At 34.5% G+C, this 19,228-nt stretch overlaps 1 protein-coding gene across 4 annotated transcripts in view; it reads left to right on the forward strand.

The window, feature by feature from the left end:
• LOC100168353 (epidermal growth factor receptor) overlaps nucleotides 1-19,228 on the forward strand; it is an 84,691-nt gene that overhangs the window by 63,546 nt on the left and 1,917 nt on the right. Inside the window, exons 1-17 of one of the 4 annotated variants that reach the window (XM_008186531.3) lie at nucleotides 415-1,002; nucleotides 2,620-3,200; nucleotides 14,085-14,420; nucleotides 14,492-14,817; nucleotides 14,915-15,112; nucleotides 15,171-15,472; nucleotides 15,544-15,779; nucleotides 15,841-15,973; nucleotides 16,050-16,338; nucleotides 16,464-16,829; nucleotides 16,924-17,066; nucleotides 17,145-17,424; nucleotides 17,539-17,836; nucleotides 17,905-18,135; nucleotides 18,213-18,496; nucleotides 18,578-18,797; nucleotides 18,923-19,105. In XM_008186531.3, coding sequence (XP_008184753.1) covers nucleotides 3,062-3,200; nucleotides 14,085-14,420; nucleotides 14,492-14,817; nucleotides 14,915-15,112; nucleotides 15,171-15,472; nucleotides 15,544-15,779; nucleotides 15,841-15,973; nucleotides 16,050-16,338; nucleotides 16,464-16,829; nucleotides 16,924-17,066; nucleotides 17,145-17,424; nucleotides 17,539-17,836; nucleotides 17,905-18,135; nucleotides 18,213-18,496; nucleotides 18,578-18,797; nucleotides 18,923-19,105 — 3,964 coding nt within the window. In that variant the 5' untranslated portion in view covers nucleotides 415-1,002; nucleotides 2,620-3,061. Of the gene's footprint in view, nucleotides 1-414; nucleotides 1,003-2,619; nucleotides 3,201-14,084; nucleotides 14,421-14,491; nucleotides 14,818-14,914; nucleotides 15,113-15,170; nucleotides 15,473-15,543; nucleotides 15,780-15,840; nucleotides 15,974-16,049; nucleotides 16,339-16,463; nucleotides 16,830-16,923; nucleotides 17,067-17,144; nucleotides 17,425-17,538; nucleotides 17,837-17,904; nucleotides 18,136-18,212; nucleotides 18,497-18,577; nucleotides 18,798-18,922; nucleotides 19,106-19,228 lie in introns of those variants that run through there. The other 3 variants (XM_016805818.2, XM_008186529.3, XM_008186532.3) reach the window with 3 other exon arrangements.

Here is a 19,228-nt window from a genome sequence, read left to right on the forward strand (position 1 = left end):
AGAGCCAACTTCTGTTAGCACTCGTGAGGTCATTATAGACTACACATTTTTTATGATTATTAGGAAATTCGTTTTTATATCAATTAAATAATATAAAATAACCAAAGCCTTAGTGAGCACGTATAATAAAAAGATTAATATGTATAATATAAAATAAAATGGGACGAGTGTTCTATTTTATAACAATTTAGAGTCTACTGGAGTAGTTTTAATCCGTCGATAACATGTACAGCATACGTTTTTCCACTACTTAGTATACGAACTCCCGTATACCAAGGTCGGCAAGAATTTCAAGACTATAATACAGCTGATGTCATATCTAGCAATATTTCTGGCGCCATACATATTATTGTCCATTTTGATAAACGCTGTCGCATTTGCGGTGATTATTATATTTTATATATATTAAATTAAGTTTGGTGGTTGGGTTGGGAGTTGAGGGAGCAAGAGACGAAGTATTTCAATATTTTGTAACAACAACTATTATAATAAACGTAATTTAGTTAGTTGACTGTCGTGACAAATATTCAAATCATTATTTAGGAATTCGCCGATTAAAAGCCATTATTGGTTACGTTCGTTCATTGCACACGTTAATTAGCTAGCACTTTTTAACGGCGCCGTTTTTAAACATATGCTTACGCAATCTTATGGATTTTTACGCACATATAATAAATAATCGGAAAAACTGACGACTTCACGTTTGCGCACACAACACGACTGCTGTAATGTGACTAATGTACAGTATAAATGTATTATAACTGCAGTGATAACGCGCGTTAGTCGACGAATAATAATAATATTATGTATAGTATACACAATATGATTGTACATGTGTGCAAACGAATGTTGTCAGTGCGCCATCGTTAAAGTTATATATTTTTGAAAAGAATTTAGTTGGGAACTTCCATTTTAGAGACTGTGATATTTTTTTTTATTATTATTTGAATTAAACTCACGGCAACAGTGGTCATTATGTGATGAGAGACTATAATATTTAAGGTATGTTATTATGGGTTTTTTGATTATATTATTAAACGTTAGGTACCTATGGTATATAATATTTTATAATATTGTTCGATTAACACCCAGACACGAAATATAATGCTTATTAGGCATATATTGTTTAATGTTGCGTATAGACAAATTTTAAATAATAATGTCCTGTAATAGGTACCTTCACTTGAGTCGTTAATCGTTGTGATAATACAATTATAAGTAGTTTTAAAAATCAATCTTAACATAACTGTTGTGATTTTGTTTTTATAAATATTTTACACAGTTGAGAACGGTCCCCGAAAATAATCACTATTATAATAGTTACGCCAATCGCTCGCATACCTAATAAGTAGGCAATAACAACAAGGTATAGGATAAAATACAAGACAACGCTGCAGAACTTGTGAGTGCGTATAATATAAACATAATACCTACACACAATAATATTATCATACTCGACCGTGCGATAGAAATTCTTCGCCTTTGACAATTTCACAATCTCATTATAAAAATGTATCATTATTGCTCGCGGCAAATAATAATATATTATATTCATACAATCGGTCGTCGCTATGCGCGCGCCCGAACACACTCACACAAACACAAACATCATTGTTTTTCCTCCCCCGACCCCTCAAGGCACACACACAAACACACACACACATATAGGTATATATATATATTAATATATTATATAACGTTATATAATACGCATACATGGAACGTAATTGGTTTTTGTGATTTTACACTGCAGACCCACCACCCACCTCTCGCAGTCAAACGTGTACGATAATATTATTTATTGAAACGGTATAATATAATAATAATTCGTCACATCGAAAAATTTAATTACGACCCTCTTAAGGTGGATTCTCGCGCGGTGGTAGTTGACTGAAACACTATATATATATATTATATATATATATATATATATATATATATATGTGTGTGTGTGGTGTCTACTTATACCTACATACGTTACATACAGAAATACTACCTGCTGTGGCCATATTGTTATTAATATAATATATATACATACATTCGTTATTACGTTATCGGGCGGCAGCGTGGAGCACTGGCACAGCGGGTTAACGTCAGCGCCCCCAGGGGACGAGGAGCACTGCGGAGAGACGCCAGCGGAATGTCTGGTGGTGGTTTTGTATTATGTTTTCCGAGCCCAAACGATGCTACAATATTATTATTTTGTATTAGTAGTATATGAAAAATTTATTTTTTATTATTCGGGGTGGAAACAGAAAGAAACAATAAGCAACACGTTACGCTGAGTTTTTTTTCTTTTAAATATTGTATACACAAAAAATATTATAACAAAACAATATGCAAAATCGGCAAACTCCGCCGTCAGTGTTTATGATCTATAAAATTATAACATACACACTCTCTCGAACGGTCGGTGGTGAAAAAAATAAAAAAATAATAATAAATAACTCGCTTATGCGTGATATAATTTTAAATAAACGTTGGTCACGTCTTAAACAATGGCCTACATTTGTGTTCGCACTGAATACATTTTTTTCCCCGTCGCGTCGTCGATGGAAGAAATTAAAATAACAAACTCTAAACAGAATATGTGTGTGTGATGTTTTTTTTCTTTTACAGAACCGATAAGGCGCCTGTGGCTCAGTCCGAACCGGCAGAGCACCGCACTGCACGCGATATTAGCGCCTGCCGACCTCAGCTATTTGTTGTTTATATCTAGTAGACACAGATCCCGCAGGGACGAGCGTCGTGGAAATATAAAAATCCTGAATTCTCCGACGGTCGCGTCAACTCGTTCGTGTATGGCGTATTACCATTAGCCGTATAATATATTGGTAATAGATACCGTGTTTTTTCGCCCGCCGTGTCGCAGTGATGGTATAATATAATAGTACGACGCGTAATGGTCCTCCGATTGTTTTGAGAAATAAAATCGAAACGGAACGGTACAGCACACTCCTGTTACGAATCGTATTACCTCATAGAATTTGCGATGACTATGTCGTGCGACGAGCGATGCGCCTGTGTAACCGCGGCCCGTGCGCTGTGATAACATGTTATCATGAATGCGGTTTTCCCGTCCGTTTTCCTCCGGCGACTATGGCGGTGCAGGCTGTTGCTAGTTGCCGTCCTGGTGTTCCACGCGGCCACGGCCACCGCGGCCGCTGTCGAGAAAACTTCAGAATTCGTCAAAGGAAAAAGTAAGTGTTGTTTTCCGATCGTCGTTGGGTATTACACTATTAACTATAAAATTATGCTTAATGCTTATGCTATTTATTTTTAGATTTTGCTTATTGCCTACCTTCTCCCAGCACACAAAGAGTTGCAAAGAGATATTTTAATTACCGCCCACTCCTTCCACCCCAAATGTACCTACTTATTATTGTTGGTAACACTAACTGTAGGTACTTATATTATATTATGACGGTTAATAAATATTCTTATTATGTGTTTTTCATCCATATTTTGCGATCGTTGGCGAAGGACAGTAATTGCAAATTATAGCTTATAGAGCACTCAATATATAATAATATATAACTACGTTAACAATTCAAATCATAGTTGTGAAAATTGATCGGCGTACATGACCCAAGAAAAAAAGTCGTTGTTGTATAAGACATAATTAGGCATAAATGTAGCTATAATATATATTTTAATATATTTTAGTGATATGTATTAATTTAATAACTATTTAATTATTGTACAACATTATAAAAAACATCTTATCTTAAAAATTACAACTAACGTCTACAACGTCAACACAACATTTGTTCTTGCCTGTTGCCCTGTATAGTGAATAGTAATAACTAATAATATCGTATAATATGTTAATTTAATTACCTATGAGCATGTATAATATGAATAAAAAAATTGCATAGTACCACTATGAAAGTGGTGTTATAATTGACAAATAGTTTCCTTAAAATTAATTAAACCAGATAAATGTTATTAAAATTAACGCAATAATATTTCAGTGTATAATTACACATTTTAGTGTACCTACTATCTACCTATAATTTATTATTGTACAACTGTTTCGGTATGTTATCACTTATCAGTTATCATTATATAAATATCTTCGGAAATATGTATTAAGCAATTCAAAAATAATTATAAATTTATCATTTAATATTTTTATTTAAGCACCTGCCTATAATTAGAGTTTTTTATTTAGTTATTTTTAAATCAGGTATATTGTATAGTCTATAGCATGTCGCCTGACCTGTAGGTTTGAAGTCTCATACTAAATGAATCTTATCTATCATAGGCCGAAGTTCAAATAAAATACAAGTTTTGAAAATAATTTTTAATCAATAATATAATATTTATTAATGATCTATAAAAATAAATTGTATGGTTACAGTATGAACTATTTATAAGAAATTAAGAAGATAATTACAAAATAATTTGGAAATTTTCGTTATTTTGATGAATTTTGTCAAATTTTGAATTTAAATGATAGTTAAAAAACCGCGCATATATGTAACTTTAATATTTGTAACTGTTATTATAATAAAAATTGATGAGATTCCTTTCCCTACAACATAACTATAATGTTAATACGGAATCGGGGAATGACAATTTTTTTAATTGTATTTTGTATAAACATAAACAATAATAATGAACAATGATAAATTATAATAATGACATCGATATAATAATATAAGCCATAATATAGGTATTTCGGCTAATTTTATGTTTACCGAGCCTGAGGAGTACCTACTTGTGTATGTACCTACATATAATAGTCTCGTGACGGCGCACCGCTGAGAAGTTCGCACAAAATTGCGTGTTCAGCTGACTCTCGACAAAGTTGTACATTATTGTGTGGGTTTATCTTTATAAATTTTTTTATTATTATATGAAAAACGTGTTACCAAACGCCCGCAAAACGTGTCGAACGCAATCGCGGCGGTCGTGAACACGACAGCACTTTTCACTGTAACGTCTCCCGTGTGATGTATGTGTGGTGTAACCTATATAGTGAAAAATAAATTTCTGGTTAGGATTATTTTACGGTGTAGCCATCATAATAGTATACCTTAATTTATATGGTATTCGTAAACGTGTGGCAATTTATTTTTATTTTTTTTCTGACGGTTAAAACATTGTCTTACCCTCGTAACATTATTATGGTGAATTTATTTAGTGATTTCCAAACGGTCGTGTCATCGCCATAATATATATAACTGCGTCTCTATATTCAAATCATCCAATACATACAGGGTGATTCTTTTGTCGAGAATCGGACAATACCTGATAAGGAGTGTGGGCGCAACTAGGACCACATTTTTGGAGTGCGTAGTCCTCACATTTGTCTTTATTAATCTATGTGAAAAAATGCCCCTCCCTAGTATAAATCAGTATAGGTATTAAGTTTGTATATTTGTAATTGACTTATAATAAATATCAATTGTCATAAGGGATGGTGAACCTTTCTATATCCGTGTTACAAATAAAAATGTTGGTTGGATTTTATTTGCCGTGCAGTATGTCAACTAATTTGATTACCATTTTTTTAAACTTAAAAATTCCTTCATCTAAAGCTTGCGAACGATAAAAGTAGAGTGTGTCATCAGTGTGCGCGTGTCATAGATTCGCCATCTCTGATTTACACTTCTATAATTATTAATTTTATAGTATAATATATTTTAATTAATTAATTATTTTATTCAACAAATTTAAATTTTATTTTAATAAAAATCGTGTGTCTTTTAAATGATATATTATTTTCAATATATTATAATTTTTTATTAAATTGACAACATATCTTTCAATATTAAAGATAGTATACCACAATTCTGGGAAACAGTCTTGCGCATACACATTCTTAGTCAATTTTTGCCTCGTTAAAAAAAACGTTTTCATGATTTATTATCTAATATAATAATATATTGAAAATAAACTATCATTTGGTTTTTTTTTTTTGGGGGGGTCACCCCCTAAGTTAATGATGTATAAAATAATCACTGTATAGTAATAGTAAACAATGAACTCATTTATGGTTAACCCGAAATATATGCCTAAAAAGGACAATTCGTCAAGTTCACCCCTTGCATCCCCTTGCATTTCAAATTCTGATTTTTGAAATACTTATTTACTTACTTATAGACTGTATTCTCAATAGAATCTGATATAAATACTTGGATTTTGTTATATCATTTAAGGAGTTTCTTGCAGTAGTAGCACAAATTTCTTTTTTCAAATAAGAACAGGCCTTTTACTGTATATTATCAAGTAGATGATTTGAAAATGTTGCTCCCTTTAAATTTAAATTTAAACTTGTATTTACTGAGTTATTATAATATGTTATGTGCTTGAAGCTAAACGCTAAGTAATAAATATAATAATCCGATTTCCTTGCATGTAAACTTAAGGTTTTACGGTCTTACATAAAGTATAAAGCAGGTAGATGTAATATATTTTAATGTAGTTATTATTAAACTCTATGCTTAAAAGTATGTTCTTTAGTCTTTACTACACTTAGATATTCAAAAAATTAGAATTTTAATTAATATATAATTAAAAGATTACCTTATATATTATATAGGTAGTAACTGTAACACAACTGATTGCCACGTCATGTTTCGATAACAATTTTTCGACATAACGAATGTTTTGTGACTACCTAACGAGGGGAAGTAAAAAGTATTTAAAAATAAAAATAAAAATCGGCACGATCGGAGTGAGACTCGTCGATTGTTTGCAATATTTAAAACAGGTACAGGTATTTCTATGTTTCTAATTATTGTATACATATTATGCACTGCACCATGTTCGTAACGTTTTTGTCTTACCAACTCGTGTGCGATTTCTGAACCGCTCGCACCGATCTCTCGCGCGTATACGTCGTGTAAAAAGGGGTCTTGGGCTGTGCGACGACCTCACGCGTCATATCGTGTATGCCAACATATTTTCATATCGAATATTATTAACAGTAATAATAATAACGATGAATAAAATATAATTATTTCGGACATGACTTCGGACATTGGTATAAATAGGAACGGGTTTGCCGATGTGTGCGTATGAGATATTAAATTATAAAAATGAAAATGTGAAAAAAATTCACGCTTGACCGAGCGGACAATCCCGGGCCGCCGTCAAAAATATATAAGAACAGCTTGTTACCTGGCTGGTACACGCGTCCGTTCGCGTTTGACGGGCCACTTCACAGCCGACACGTTATGTATAATGTACATAAATCCTTCGAAATGTTGGAAATTAATTAAATATGTATACACTTTTCTCCACGTGTACTTGTATGTGTGTGTGTGTGTGTGTGTTTGTGCTATGATGACCGTTCATTTCGATTTGTCTGCCTACTGGAGTTATATTTTTTTTTAAAAAAAGGTAAAAAAAACTTCTGATGAATTCTATAGACTGGTTTTTAGATATTACATTTTTGAATTACTATCCGAGAGACATCCAATCGTTAGAAATGTACGAGTGACGGTCATTAATTACATTTGAATATTTATTGTAAAAATATTATGAACAGGTGCATAACGACCGCATGAATCAGCGCGTACAATATAATATTTTAAGTCGTACAGGATCATTTTTCAGCAAATATTTTCTCAACGTGTATATTGGCATTAAAAACCTTGTAATCTATTCAGTTGTTGTCGTAAAGTGCTTGAACCGTAAATATTAAATATGTATTGATATAAGAAACCTTATAAGTTATAATATAATAATATGCATCTAACATTATATTTTATATTATATTATTATGACGTATATCATAACAATTACATAATTATTTCAATATTATAACACGAAGTACCAACTATATATAATGTGTAGCTACGTATATAATGTACCTTCGCATTATATTATTAGAATATTATATTTATATATATAATAATACACGCAGTGACTTACTGCAGCCAGATATATCTAAAATATAGTTTAAACTCCTCCACCACCTGCAGCAATGTGTTATGAATATATTATATTATTCTATAGGTACCAGCTATAATTTTGTATACCTATGTCGTCCGAGACTATATTATAGTATTACTATTTACTACCCTATGTGTATAATTATGTTGGGGTTGTCCGTTTCCTTCGGCATCAAACGCATTGTTATTATGTAGGTAGGTATACATTTTTTCCCGAATAATATATTAAAAACCATATTTGAATAATTATGTATTTTTTTGTCGTGGTTAATTTAATTTATGTGTATCATCGTAAATCATGAACCACGAATTATACCTGCATGGTTCAAAAATCTTTGCTCTCTATATTATACATAATATAAGACCGTAAGACAACAGATATCGTGTTGAATCGACGTTATACATGTACCTAATTCGAATAGGTATATAAAATATCATATATTAATCGTTCCGTACGTGTCAGAAATCAAAATCGTATAATTACACCTCGAGGGTTTGTTCGTTTTCAAGCCCATGCATGTATACGCGTTACATCTTAACGCGGCGGCGGTTCTCACGAACACCGACGACGATACAGAGCTTGTTTCTTAGCGTCCACCGTCCAGTCGTTCTATTATTATAATATTATTATAATGCAATCATTGTTATAATTTTTATCAAAAAAATCTCGCCGTTGGGGTGGGTGGAGGTTGTGGTAGCTACGGTGTTGTTAACGGGATGAGTGGGGAGGGGGCACTCAAGGGCTCGTCCGGCTCTTCATATCCCTCAGGCGTAGCCAACCGCGTGTCCTTGCTCTTGCAAACTAAACGGGAGGCTACGATATACATAATATTACTGCGTAATGGTCCTTGCTCCACGCGTAGAACAAAAACAAAAATATAAAAATCTAAGTGTGCAGAGAGTGCGAGAAAGAGATGGAAAGAAAAAAATTAATATAATGAAAAAACTTTACTCGTACACACACACACACACACACACACATATATATATATATAATTATTATACACAAAGCCTCTGGGGACGATGACTGGGCACATACCTATCCACTCGAAGCGTACCGAATACCATGTACCACATATCGTACGCATTATTATTATTAATATTATTATTATTATTATTATTATTGTACTCGGCGGCGGCGGCTGGTTTTAGGTCTGTGCGCCCGCGTGTTGTATTGTGCGTGTGTGTGTGCGTGCGTGTGTGCAACCAGTGGCCCCCGGCCTGGTCGGGGCTCTCCGCCGCGTGTGTGCTGCAGGTGGTTCTAGTGTATTATATTTTTATGTTTCTTATATTATTTCTCTCGTCGTGTTGCGTGAAGGTAGGGATAATATGATATAGCCCGGTGGTACAGACTCGTGTGATCAAATCGTGTGCGTATGGGTATAACGTACAGTAGGTATAATAAATAACATTATATTATACCTATTTTTTATACTGTAAACGCGTTGTTTTTTCTCGTCAGACGAAAATATTATATACCTTATCAGATAAAATATAAAATATAATATTATAATATTATACCTAATATTATAATTATTCGCCGTCGCCGTAATAACTGATAAAACCGGTCGGATGAACACGACTGCAGCGTGGAGACGGACGAAACTGCTGCGGTTCTTGAGGCCGAAAACGATGGCTATCGCGACCGACGGATCGCTCACAACCTCCCCTCGACCCGCAGCACACAGCTGCACACACCTGATGGGCGACGATCAGCGCAATATATACACCGGTCGCATATCGCGTTCCGCACTCGCACGTTTCCAAATCTCTTTTATTACACGTGTTTTGAACAAAAAGTATACAAATTTCGTGTATTTTTAAGTCCGCCAGTCCGGCGATGATATCCACGGAATAATCGTATTAAGATGTGTAAAAATATCATTACGAGTGGCCTTGAACGACCCGCGCATTTTTGTCGAGTGCCACGTTGAGAGTGTTGAGGAGACGGCATTGATCCGAATCTGCGTCGTGCGTGTACCGCACAATATTATATTATAAGATAATTAATACATAATATATAATCTACATATATTTTTACATGCTTATTACACGTAGATCATAATAATATAGTTAGTAGGTGCGTGCGTTCGAAAATGCGGTATATTATATTATGATTCCGAGAATCGGGGCTCCGCCTATGTATTATGTACTCACTATTATATAATATTATTATTAACATGATGTTCCGAGTAATACGGTTATTCGTTCAAATCTGGACGAAAACGAGGCAAATGTTTTTTTTTAACAAGTGGTCTGTCATTCACCTGCCGTTTACCTTTACGCTTACCTTAACGTTTAATAGAAACATGTCATGTTATTGTTTATAAAGCTTTTCATATATTTTTATCTTACAGAATTAATAAAAAAAAAAAATCAAATAACAACATCATATTACCTCACTTAGTAGAATTCCCAAGCAGACCTTGACTATGTTTCCATAGTTCTGTATATTTTAACGGTTTTTGTAGCCTTACAGGCGTATAAATCAATTTAACCTAAAGGGTTTGAATACCCCACATAGCCTGCGGTAAATGTACATTTTTAGGGAAATATGCCCACACAATTCACAAAGCAATAATAAAAACTTATATTTTTAGCATGACAGACGACAGTTAACCTGTAAATTAAACCTGTTAATACAACCCTGTAAAACAACGATATTTTAAAACTCCCGTGATCCAAGAACAAGTGTTGAGTTTCTCGATCAGTATAAAATGATAAAACCGACAAAACACACGACTAAATAGTAAATAGATACATATTATATTTTTGTATCGTATCGTTCGATCTGTGAAATCCCGAAAGAAGGACACGTCGTTTAAAAATTTAAAAAATGTTTGTTTGCCAGATGAAGTTACATTCTTAATACCAGTATAAAATACAGAAATATAGTTTATATATTTCATATATTAATATAAAAACATAAATATAATATATTATAACATACAAAATACCTGTATAGGAACTAGATAGATACTTTTAATAATATTACACTTATTTACGAATACGTTGATCCAACAAAACGTGTTTAAATTAAATCACTACTACTTATTCGCGGATTATAGTTTAATTTCAGTCTTCGACATTATTCAGTGGACTTAAAAAAAATCTTTTCTGGTGTTCATAACATGAAATAGTATACATTATCTGTCAATTAAATATTAAAATTACTAGCCAGAGATATTTTTTTAAATTACAAAATTTAATAAATAATGATAAATGAGTGTTTATGAAATTTGATAACTTAATTAAGAGTTGTTCGACGCACAAATAATTATAAAAAAAACATTGTACGATTGTTGTTATACACTTTATTTAAACAACAATTTCTCAGTCATGGCTTCGTGCCTTCGTATATATCTACAACAGTCAAACGGTTTACGATGTCACTCGAATGTAGTTAAAAACATAATATATAGACATTATACTCATTATAGATTTGTTTGAGGAATAAAAGTGCATAATACCTCTGATACTTTGATGTAATATACAGTATAGGTGTATAAAAGTATACATTTACCAACCTATCTACTTCATTACATATTCAAATATTTATAAATATTTAAAACTCTTTGGTGAGTGGTGGTTGGTAATGGAATTGTTTTTAAAATTCAGTTTCATTGATTTAACACTTCATCATTTGACGTGAGGTGTTACAAATTATTTGTTTGGTGATAAACTATTGCCATAAAAATGTAAAACAAATACAAATCCTAATTTAATTATCACGCTGTTGATATTAAAGCAGTATATGTCAATTCTTTTCATGGGTACTTAATATGCGTACTATTACTACATTACTACTCATATAGGTGTACGTTTCTCAATTTTTTTCATAAGACTAACAATTTAAGTATTATCAAGTGAAAAGAAAACAACCAATTTCAAATCATATGTAAATCAAATTTTAAATAATGTAATGGAAAATTGATTTCCTATTTCTGAATTATTGCTTCAACATATTTTGATAGATATCCGTCACGACAACGGAGAAAGTATTCAAATTGGAATTTGCTAGAATTTGACTTACACCCGTAATATTATTAAGGTCTCAGTAACATAATATAAAAAAAACTCCCTGACAATAAGTGATATACTGATATATTGTATGCATTTATCAATGTTTTGCACATAATAAAAACTACTAACATATTTTTAACGATTTTACTTCATTGCGTTATGGTTATTGTAAAGAAACGGACGAGACGTGGGCGTACGCCAGTTACATTTTTGTGGGATCCCTCACCGCAGGATACCAAAGTAATTTTAAATCTGTAAGGCGGAGAAAAGTATCTTAGACCCCTCGCGGATTATACGCTATCAAAAAAATTATTTATTCTTATTAATAACAATTTTGACAACTTATTAAGTAGGTACCCATACGCGTATTATATTTTTCCCTAAGACTTCATAATATTAATAAATTAGACGTTGCATATAGAGACTAGTGGATAAAATAATGTTAAATGATGACGATAATACCACCTAATACCTATGTGATTAATCGATGTAAACGGAGAGGAGAAAATACTTTTTAATAAAATAATAATAATAAAAATAAAAATATATAGGGACTTTAGTGTTTTGAAAAACTGAAGGTATCCGATTTAAATCTTGAAACCAGTTCTTTACTCGCTATAAAGCAATAATAATCTGCTATATGATGCTTTTTGTGAATAAAGCTATACTCCAACGAACGTAAAATAACATGAAATCAAAACCGGTATTTTCAATTACTTGCAAATTCTTTTAGAATTTAGTAGACCGATAAAAGCCACATTGAACCGTAAATTACACCGGCAAAGAACTCACGACTAGTTTCTCAAATCAGACTCAATTAAAAACCTTTTCGTGCGAATCGCTATATGTTAATACAAATCGAGCTCAGTTAGCATTTAAGGACCGTAGACATATTTTATGATAATATCAGAAACGTTCGATAGTATAATGTTAATAGCTTTTACTACACGTGTTGCTGGGTACAGCATATTATTATATTTCCGAGTTAATTGGCTTGCATTTATTCGTAATACAAATGAGTAGAATCTTAAAAGTGTAGACTGCAACAATATAAATAAGAACGATACATTTCTTTGTATTTAGTGTATTGTATTGTATATTTTTTTAATTGTAATCTCGACAGTGAAAATTCTTCTTCTTCATTGTTATTGGCGGCAAAAGGTATTGAATATAAGAAAATTACTAAACAATCTGACTGAAATTTTACATGTGTATTGATATTAAACTGTAGGTACCTGTTGTTATATATTTCCCCTCCCTATATAATACAATATCGTATCATTTCTATAGGGTCGGTCATCGTCACCCACCTCTGAGACTCTTGTATAGTGTGTCCACAATCGACAAGTCCGCAATAGAAAGCGAAAAAAGCGAAAAAAGCACGAGATCCATACATACGTAGGTATATCGATCAATAGTCAATACCCTGGAGGAACAAGACATTTTTTTAATTAACTGTTTCTATCAGAACTTTGTATTGTGCGCTTTGGAATTCGGTTTTTGGTGGACGGAGTAGCAGAGTAGGACAAAATGAACTGCCTTTTGGCGCCTGCAGTGCCTTGGATTTTAATTAAAATTTTGATAACACAACGCCCGTTTTGCTGCTTCGTATTGCCTTACAAACACACACAATATTATTTTATTATTGTTACTATTATTAATATTACCATCGACGATGACGACAACAATGCATAAACATAACAATAACGTGAGAATGACTAGCGTCGTCCACATCATCATCGCCATCATCATTGTTATTTGTTGTTGTTTGGAGGGTACTCAAAACCGTCGCGGTCACACATACCATTGCATGAGGATTAACACAATTATTATGGGAGGATATGTCGTGTGTGTATGTGTTTGGTGGGGTGGTGAGCGTGGCGTATAAGAATATATTGAAAAGATTAACAGTATTTCCCGATCGAAAAAAGTTTCCGCGATGGAATCCATAAAAAAAAAAACATAATTTTAGTGAAAGTATTATGTAATAATATAATAAACTATATTTACTATACTTCTTTATACCTACTTAACATTCTGTTCTCTATACGCTGGTTGTATACTTCATGACGTATGATGTATCTTATATCAATTCTTGGAATTTTAAACAATTTTTACATGTTATTAAATTTCGATTTTATTTTTATCTTACAGTATGTATTGGTACCAATGGTCGTCTGTCCGTGCCGTCGAATCGGGACCATCATTACCGGAACCTCAGGGACCGTTACACCAATTGCACTTATGTGGATGGCAACCTGGAACTGACGTGGTTGCAGGACGAACACTTGGATCTAAGTTTTTTACAACACATACGAGAAGTTACCGGATACGTTTTGATCACTCATGTGGACGTCAACAAAATCGTGTTGCCTCGGCTGCAAATCATTCGGGGCCGAACTCAATTCAAATTGGCCGTCAAGGAAGAAGAGTTTTCGTTACTGGTCATGTTATCAAAAATGAACAATCTGGAATTGCCAGCTCTCAGAGGTAAGAGTTTCTATTATTTTCCAATGCATGTCGTTTTTAATATTCTTTACTCATGTCATACATTTATTCAGATATATTGGCCGGCAATGTGGGCATGATCGATAACTATAATCTGTGCCATATGCGCACCATTAACTGGGATGAGATCATCACCGGGTCGGGGGCCAAGTGGATGTACATGTATAATTTCTCGAACTCTGAACGGGAATGTCCACCTTGTGACAAATCATGTACGGGTGGTTGTTGGGGTGAAGGTCCTCACAATTGTCAAAAGTTCTCAAAGATCAACTGTAGTCCCCAATGTTACCAGGGCCGTTGTTTTGGACCGAAGCCCAGAGACTGCTGTCATTTGTTTTGTGCCGGTGGTTGTACGGGACCAAAGCAAAGTGATTGCCTTGTAAGTATATTACAATATGTTTATATAATAACTGAATCCTAATAATAATATGTCCTTAGTTACGTTTAAAAAAATAACTATATTTATTATTTTAAAGGCATGTCGAAATTTCTACGACGACGGTGTATGCACTCAAGAATGTCCGGCGATGCAACGTTATAACTCCATAACATACTCCTGGGAAACAAATCCAAATGGAAAGTATGCTTATGGCGCAACTTGCGTAAAAAACTGTCCAGAACATTTGCTCAAAGACAACGGGGCTTGTGTGCGAAGTTGTCCACCAAAGAAAAAGGTAAGAATTGTGCTTAATCTATTATTAATGCATTTTTTTAAATTAATACTTCTTTTAGGCTGTAAATGGTGAATGTGTGTTATGTGATGGCCCATGTCCAAAAACTTGTGAAGGCGTAACCACGATACATGACAGCAACATTGACGGTTTTAAAGACTGTACCGTAATCGAGGGCTCATTAACTATCTTGGATCAAACATTCAAAGGTTTCCAACAAGTTTTTGCCAACTTCAGTTTCGGCCAACGTATCAAAGCTATGAATCCTGATCGTTTGGAAGTATTTAGCACTTTGAAAGAAGTAACAGGCTACATAAACATACAAGGATCACATGAAGATTTTAAAAATCTATCATACTTTAGGTAATGTCTTATAAAATTACAATAACAATAATATACCCGTTGTTTAATTTAATTGTATTTTATTTAAACAGGAATTTGGAAGTTATCGGTGGTCGCACTGTTACTGAATACTTTGCATCATTGTATATTGTAAAGACTTCGCTAACTTCATTAGGTTTGCGTTCACTAAAGAAAATCCATTCTGGGAGCGTTGCAATATTAGAAAATAAAAGACTGTGTTACGCCCAAACTATAGACTGGGAGTCCATAAAAAAATCATCGGAACATCCAAAGCTCTTGCAAAATAACAAAAATGAATCTCTTTGCAGTAAGTAGTTATTTATAATTATTAATTACTAATATAAAGTTTTTATGGTGTATTTAAATAGTTTTAGAGAATGAAATATGCGATCCGGAGTGTTCAAAACAAGGTTGCTGGGGCCCAGGACCACATCAGTGTTTGTCTTGTAGGAACTTTCAGTACGATAATCAGTGTCTACCGAACTGTAATCATATACCTGGGTAAGTAAAATATTATAAGTTATAACTGTGAGTTTTGAATTGATTTGATTATTCTCGTTGTTATTTACTAACACAGGCTATACGAGGCTGGTGACAAGACTTGCCTTGCGTGTCATCCGGAATGTAATGGTGGTTGTCATGGACCCGGTCCCGAACACTGTACAACATGCCGCAATCTTCTCGACGGTATTCACTGTGTGTCTCAATGTCCAGTGAATAAATACAGCGCTAACCAAACCAGACCCAGTGAGTGTTTGCCATGCCATTTGAACTGTGTTGGAGGTTGTAGTGGTCCGGACAATACAATTGGACCTAATGGGTGTCGATCTTGTCACAAAGCTGTTCTCAATGCTGATGCTTCAGTTGTAAGTATTTGTCTCTTATTAATTTACTCTTTGTTGTTTTATAAGAAAATCTAACAGTCTTAATGTTTTTCCCTCGTACAACTTAAATAATATATGTGTAATGTGTGTGTGAATTTTTTTCATAGGAGAGATGTTTACACAAGAATGAAACTTGTCCAAATGGTTACTATTACGAATGGGTTGGACCGTTGGAGCAAGGTGGTGCTGCTCTGCGTGCGTTAGCCGGCAAAGCTGTATGCAGAAAATGTCATCCACGATGTCTGAGGTGCACAGGTTTCGGGTTCCATGATCAAGTCTGCCAACGTTGCGCGGGCTACAAACGCGGTGATCACTGCGCGGACGATTGTCCAATTGAGTACTATGCCACGACCAACAAATTGCCGAATGGAGAAATAGAACGAGAATGTATGCCATGTGACATTCTATGTAGAGGATGTTACGGGCCACATGCGTCTCAATGCCAGGCGTGTAGGCATTTTAAAATATTCGAGGTAAGTGCCACCACAAACCAGTCACAATCAAGTTGATTGTATTCTGAAATGTTTGATGAAAACTAAACGATGCATTATTATTTTAATGTTATAGCCCAGTGGTAACCCTTCCGATAACCGTACAGCATTCAACTGCTCTGGTCCTATCTGTCCGTCTTTTGCTCCATACAAGGTATACACCAAGGACGATCCAGACCCATATTGTTCCGCTGATGACGTTAGAATGGCTTCTAAACTGTAAGTTTACCATAAAATGTTGACTTCTCTGATATTCGTTTTCTAACCATCCATGATGTTATTTTTGTTTGATTTTAGAAGTGATTCTGAGCAAATACCGTTGATACTAAGCGCGGTTGTGGTATTCACGTTTTTGGTGATGGTTTTACTCATGATTCTTGTATGGCACTGGCGAAGACGCGCACGTGCCAAAGAGACAGCAGTGAAAATGACAATGGTACTAACAGGTATGGAGGATAATGAACCACTAAGGCCTTCAAACGTCAAACCCAATACGGCCAAACTAAGGATCGTCAAAGAAGTAGACCTGAGAATCGGCGCTGAACTTGGAAATGGAGCTTTTGGAGTCGTGTACAAGGTATGACACAACATTAAACGCTCAGTCTAGTGTTGATTAGTTTTAAATAATTACATGTATCGAACTGATTAAAATGTATGAATATTGAATAATAATAAAATCGTGCGTTTATAGGGCGTTTGGGTCGTTGAAGGCGAGAACATTAAAATACCAGTAGCAATCAAAAAGCTACACAAAAAAGACGACACGTGTGGTTATGAGAATACTAGCAAAGAATTTTTGGATGAAGCTTATATAATGGCTAGCGTCGAGCACGACAATCTAGTAAAACTGTTAGCCGTATGTATGACATCCGAAATGATGTTGGTCACCCAACTCATGCCACTCGGGTGCTTGTTGAAGTACGTGCGAAATAATAATGACAAGATCGGTTCGAAAACGTTCCTAAAATGGTGTACGCAAATAGCCAAAGGTAAAATATTTTTAAAATATATGCAAGTGCAAACAACGGGTGTTCTAAGATCGAACGATTTCATACAGGTATGGCATATTTGGAAGAAAAACGACTGGTGCACAGGGATCTGGCAGCCCGAAACGTGCTCGTGCAGAACACCAACTGCGTGAAGATTACCGATTTTGGTTTGGCTAAACTGTTGGAAATCGACCAACTGGAGTACACTGCCGACGGTGGAAAGATGCCTGTGAAATGGCTAGCGCCAGAATGTCTTAAGTACAGGGTGTTCACCCACAAAAGCGATGTCTGGGCGTTTGGTAAGTTGACTTTCACCGTCACGGCGCTCCCACACAGTGAATCAACAATTTTTCACGTTAATTTTTTTGGTTTACAGGTATCACCGTGTGGGAATTGTTGACTTACGGTAAACAACCGTATGAAAGCGTGGACAAGAAAGAAGTTTTAGGTCTGCTAGAAAAAGGTGAACGATTACCACAACCGCCCATTTGCACCATTGATGTTTACATGGTGATGGTCAAGTGTTGGCTGATCGAAAAAGATAGCCGTCCTAGTTTTGAGGAACTCGCCGACGAATTTGCCAAAATGGCAATCGATCCTGGTAGATACCTGGTCATACCGGGTGACCGTTACATGAGATTGCCGTCGTACTCGTCGCAGGTAAATAGTCGATGATTAATTTTGATTTTGACTATTGGTTATATATATATATGGTTTGCTTAATTATTATTTACCGTGTAGGACGAAAACGAGATACTATCGAACTTGGCGACTGAAGGTGCGGATATGAGTATCATGGAAGCTGACGAGTACTGCATGAACCCAAAGATGGGCAACAGCATGCCGGGACCATCGAGACTGGGATCGAGTAGCACAGCGGGTGCTGACATTCTAGGATCTATGCATGGTAGACACAACTGGGATCGCGAGCTCAGAAAATTCAGTGACATACATCGATTAGGTAAAATATTCTATTAATAATTCAGTAATGATAACGGGGAATAGTTGTTTGATTCGCAAAATCATACAAACAGTATTAATATAAAAAAAAATTATATTAACCCTAGATTATGTTTTTTCATGTAGATTGCGATACTTCCGACGATCTTAGTAATGGAAGCAAGGCGCAAGTGGGCACGTTGAAATTAGACTTGCCCTTGGACGAGGACGATTACTTAATGCCGTCCCCAGCAAATGACGAAATCGACAACAAGCGTCGGCACGCGCCTGCCAACTATATCGATTTGATTGGTCACCAACACGCTGAAGGTAAGTCATCTATTAATTCTTAATATCTCATATATTATTATAAATTATTAAATCAGATTAAGTCAAATTAAAGATAGAAATTATGGTAGATACTAGGTGTGTCGTATGTATTATTATAAACTT

The sequence above is a fragment of the Acyrthosiphon pisum genome, chromosome A1, assembly GCF_005508785.2.
Source record: "Acyrthosiphon pisum isolate AL4f chromosome A1, pea_aphid_22Mar2018_4r6ur, whole genome shotgun sequence".
NCBI lineage: Eukaryota > Metazoa > Arthropoda > Insecta > Hemiptera > Aphididae > Acyrthosiphon > Acyrthosiphon pisum.